At 34.4% G+C, this 3,561-nt stretch overlaps 1 protein-coding gene across 1 annotated transcript; it reads left to right on the top strand.

Moving 5' to 3' along the window:
- The first annotated feature begins 247 nt into the window (after positions 1-247).
- Positions 248-937, top strand: PCYB_081840 (RAD protein). The gene is made up of 2 exons (XM_004221922.1): positions 248-844; positions 871-937. Exon 1 carries the CDS (start codon positions 328-330, stop codon positions 436-438), a length of 111 nt encoding a protein of 36 aa, XP_004221970.1. The 5' UTR covers positions 248-327; the 3' UTR covers positions 439-844; positions 871-937.
- Positions 938-3,561: the final 2,624 nt, after the last annotated feature.

The raw sequence follows: 3,561 nt of genomic DNA, 5'->3' as shown, positions 1-3,561 counted from the left end.
GCACTTATTTTTACAATTCCCTTTGCGCTCCTGATGTTTGGCAAATGGAGAATTTTCATTCCCCTTCTTTTATATTTTTTTTTTTTGCCTTTCAATTTGTTAGCTAAGCAGGCCTTTCCCAATTTCCTTCCCCCCTTCATCGCATTTCATCAAATCGCCTTAAAACAAAAAATGCTGGAGAAATAAAACTTTTCATGGCACGCGTCAATGAGAAGTTTTTTACTTCATTAGGCTTTTTCCGAGTTAACGCAGGATTGGGGGTAAGTAAAAACGCAGACATGCAATTTTGTACGTATAAATATACATATATATTATGCGGCTAACAAGATGATGGGTCCCCCCTCCCTCTATTGTACACGGCATCGCACCATATCAAATAACATCTCATCCTATCGCATCGCATCACTGCTTCGCAGCGCAAATAAACCTCGCGAATGACCATTTCTTTCATTTTGACACGAAAGTTAAACTCACTCCTTTAGAGTACCCCATCCTGCGATGCTTTACAAAAATTAATGAAAATAAATCTCAGCCAATAATTCGCTTAGCATTTTTGCAAAGCTCTGGATTAGCAGAGCGGTCACACGATGCTATAAAAAAAAACGAAAAAAAGAAAAAAGTATTAAATTGAAGAAAAATAAAATACGCCTTTTCTTCGCCCGTAAGAGAAAGGCAGTACATGTTTTGTCGGAAAAAACGCAAAAGCCAGCTTAAAAAAAAAAAAAGAGAGGTGAAATAAATATAAAAATCTACGTTATTATGAATATATAATATTATAAACTTTTATAACGCACAAATTCGGATGTACAAATTCATATGCATATAATATACTTGTTGCACGCACGTAGGAATTGAATTTTTTTGACCCAGTGAACTTTTTTTTGAACGAATTTTGTGAACGCCCAAGTGCAAACCAGGGGCTAGCGCTGTAGAGTAGTTGCTAAGCCCCAAAAAAAAAAAGAGAAAAAAAATGCGACGCTTATGATGGCCCTACGTTTATTTTATAACAACCTCTAGACTATAGCACCACATGTACTGTACAATTTGGGTAAGTTTTTATATATTTTTTTTTATGTACTAGATTGTACGAAAAAATTTTGTTTGCAATATTATATATTACGATTTTTTTCTTTTTGCGCCCCCTCTTTCTTCTTCGCAGGAATTATGGCTAAAAATTTTAGAAAGCTTTACGTTTACGCAAACGTTAGTTAATATATTTTAATTTTTTTTTTTTTTTAACAAGTTAAATATGTTTTTGTTATTCTTATCAGGGGAAATCACTCTCTAGTTTATTGAAATGGCTTTTATTTGATTTTGAAATTTGTCCAGGGTTTTATTTACTATATGAGGAAGACGAATTTTTTTTTTTTTTTTTCAAACCAACTTTTTCTCTTTTTATATGTTAACTAATTCCCGACTGGTTGTGGCTAAAAGGAGAATGTTTTCTTGATTTTGTGATAAGAGTTTTTTTTCCAGGTTTTTGCATTTCTTTTTGTTTTTTTGTTTAGTGAAGTATTTTAAAATACGTCGAACTAGGTTTAAAATATCTGCATTACCTTACAGAATGGCATCCTAGTAAGAAATCATTTGCCTCGTCCGTACGAGCTCGTCCTTACTGGTCGCTCGCCTATCCCCCGTCTAACAATCAGCTCTCCTCCCCCCCACCACAGGTAAACTTAAATGTATATGATGAACAATTTAGCTGCCCGAAAGATGTAAAAGAGCAAAATATTCACAGTTTAGCATTCTGAGTTGAAAAGTAAAAAAAAGAAAAAGGTTCCAAGAAGATGAGTTTCCAAAGAAGTCCTTTGTTCATAGCTGTAGTCTTATCAGTGTTTGTTCTGTTAATTGTTTTAATCCAGGTAAGCAAAGAAAAGAGAGAGTTGTACTTATGCTATAAAAGGAGCTGTTTCTAAATGATGCTTTTTTTTTTTTTTTGGGACCCCCCTGTGGAATCTGGCAAAATAGCTATCTTGTCAAATAGCTATCTTGTCATATATGTTGCCCTGGAGCCGCCTTTTCATTCAGCACTTTAACAACCCTTTTGCCCTTTTTTTTGCAGAATGATATTTATAGGCTAAAATCAAGCACCTCTCCATGGACAACCTACATACGATTTTATGATAGGCGATCAAGACAGTTAGCAGAATATGCACATGGTTCGGGCAGAAGGAAAGCCAGAACTTATTTCAGGAAGGAAGATCAAGCTGCATATGAATATGTCATGAGAGAACAAAATAGAATCGAGGAAGAACGCAATCGTAAAGCTGGTAACTCCTCAAGGTCTTACACCATGCCATTTAGAATTTCTGAGGAAGATGTTGAGAGGGAATTATCCAAAAAGGAATTAACGAAACTTATTAATTCCTGTGGTCCCACCATACCAGCCAAAGATATGTACGTTGCTTTTTATCATTATCACACGTATCTACAACGTCGTTACTCTAAGATGATGATTAAGTTAGAAAGACTGGCCTACAATTTAGGCTCGAAACGTTACATACTTGATGAAGATTTAAATGAGTACTGGATGGAGTGCAAAAAGAGGCTCGGCAGACAACTGCTCAATTTGAATTATTATTCCTACAAACATTTTTTTGAGTTTGCTCAGGATGAGCCCTTTGAAGAAACGGAAAAGTTTAAAAAATTTCTGGCCGATTATGTTCGTACGTGGAAACGGAAAATACGCGAAAATAACAACAAGGCAGTAAAAGTAATGACGGAAAAAATAAAAAGACATAAAAAGCGATAGATTAATGTAGTGATGAGGGAGAGGAGCACACCACATAAGAAAAAAATAAGATCAAAAGTAAAAAAGAAAATTTGCACCAATTTAATAACAGTAAGATTCTATGTTCACATTAGGGTAGCTAAATCACAGCAGACAGGACCTGTTTTTTTTTTTTTTTAAAAGGAAGCACAAACTGTGTATTTTTCTTTCTACTGCTATATGCACCATTCTGTATATTAATGATGAAGGAGATGAAAAGAGAAGATACACGGGGTGGAAAAAAAAAAAGAACAAAAAAGACCGAGATTTCTTCCTCTACGGATTGTATATAATTTTTAACTATCCAAAATGACGAAGGCTTCAATCCTTTTTCCTTTACCTTAACATTCAATAATACTATTTGACGGCAATGGCGTATGTGTAGGCCATTCCGTGTTGTATAATGTAATGATAGAGGAAGGATTCGCTTTAATACCATCTAATTGGAAATTGTATGCGTGCACGCACGTATGTAAGTATATATGCGGCTTATATGTGTGTACGTGCATGTATCACCTTGAGCGTCACCGCGTTACTGTAATACCGCGATACCATGTTTTGTCGCGTCTTCTTTCCCCCCTTATTACCCTTTTTTTTTTGTTTTAATTTTGTTTGTCTTATTTTTTTCTTTTTGAAAAAATATTTTTGTTAAGATATGATGCACTATATGTGACATATTTGTGTACTGTTATTTGCGCAAAAAGCTTTTTTCTTTCATTCACTCATGAATAAAAAAAAAAGCTTTCACAGTTGTTACTATTCTGTTATTCTACATACAAGAATAAATATTT

This window comes from Plasmodium cynomolgi, chromosome 8 (genome assembly GCF_000321355.1).
Source record: "Plasmodium cynomolgi strain B DNA, chromosome 8, whole genome shotgun sequence".
Classification (NCBI taxonomy): domain Eukaryota; phylum Apicomplexa; class Aconoidasida; order Haemosporida; family Plasmodiidae; genus Plasmodium; species Plasmodium cynomolgi.
The sequence above is the reverse complement of the archived record's forward strand: the minus strand, read 5'-3'. Positions and strand labels throughout refer to the sequence as shown.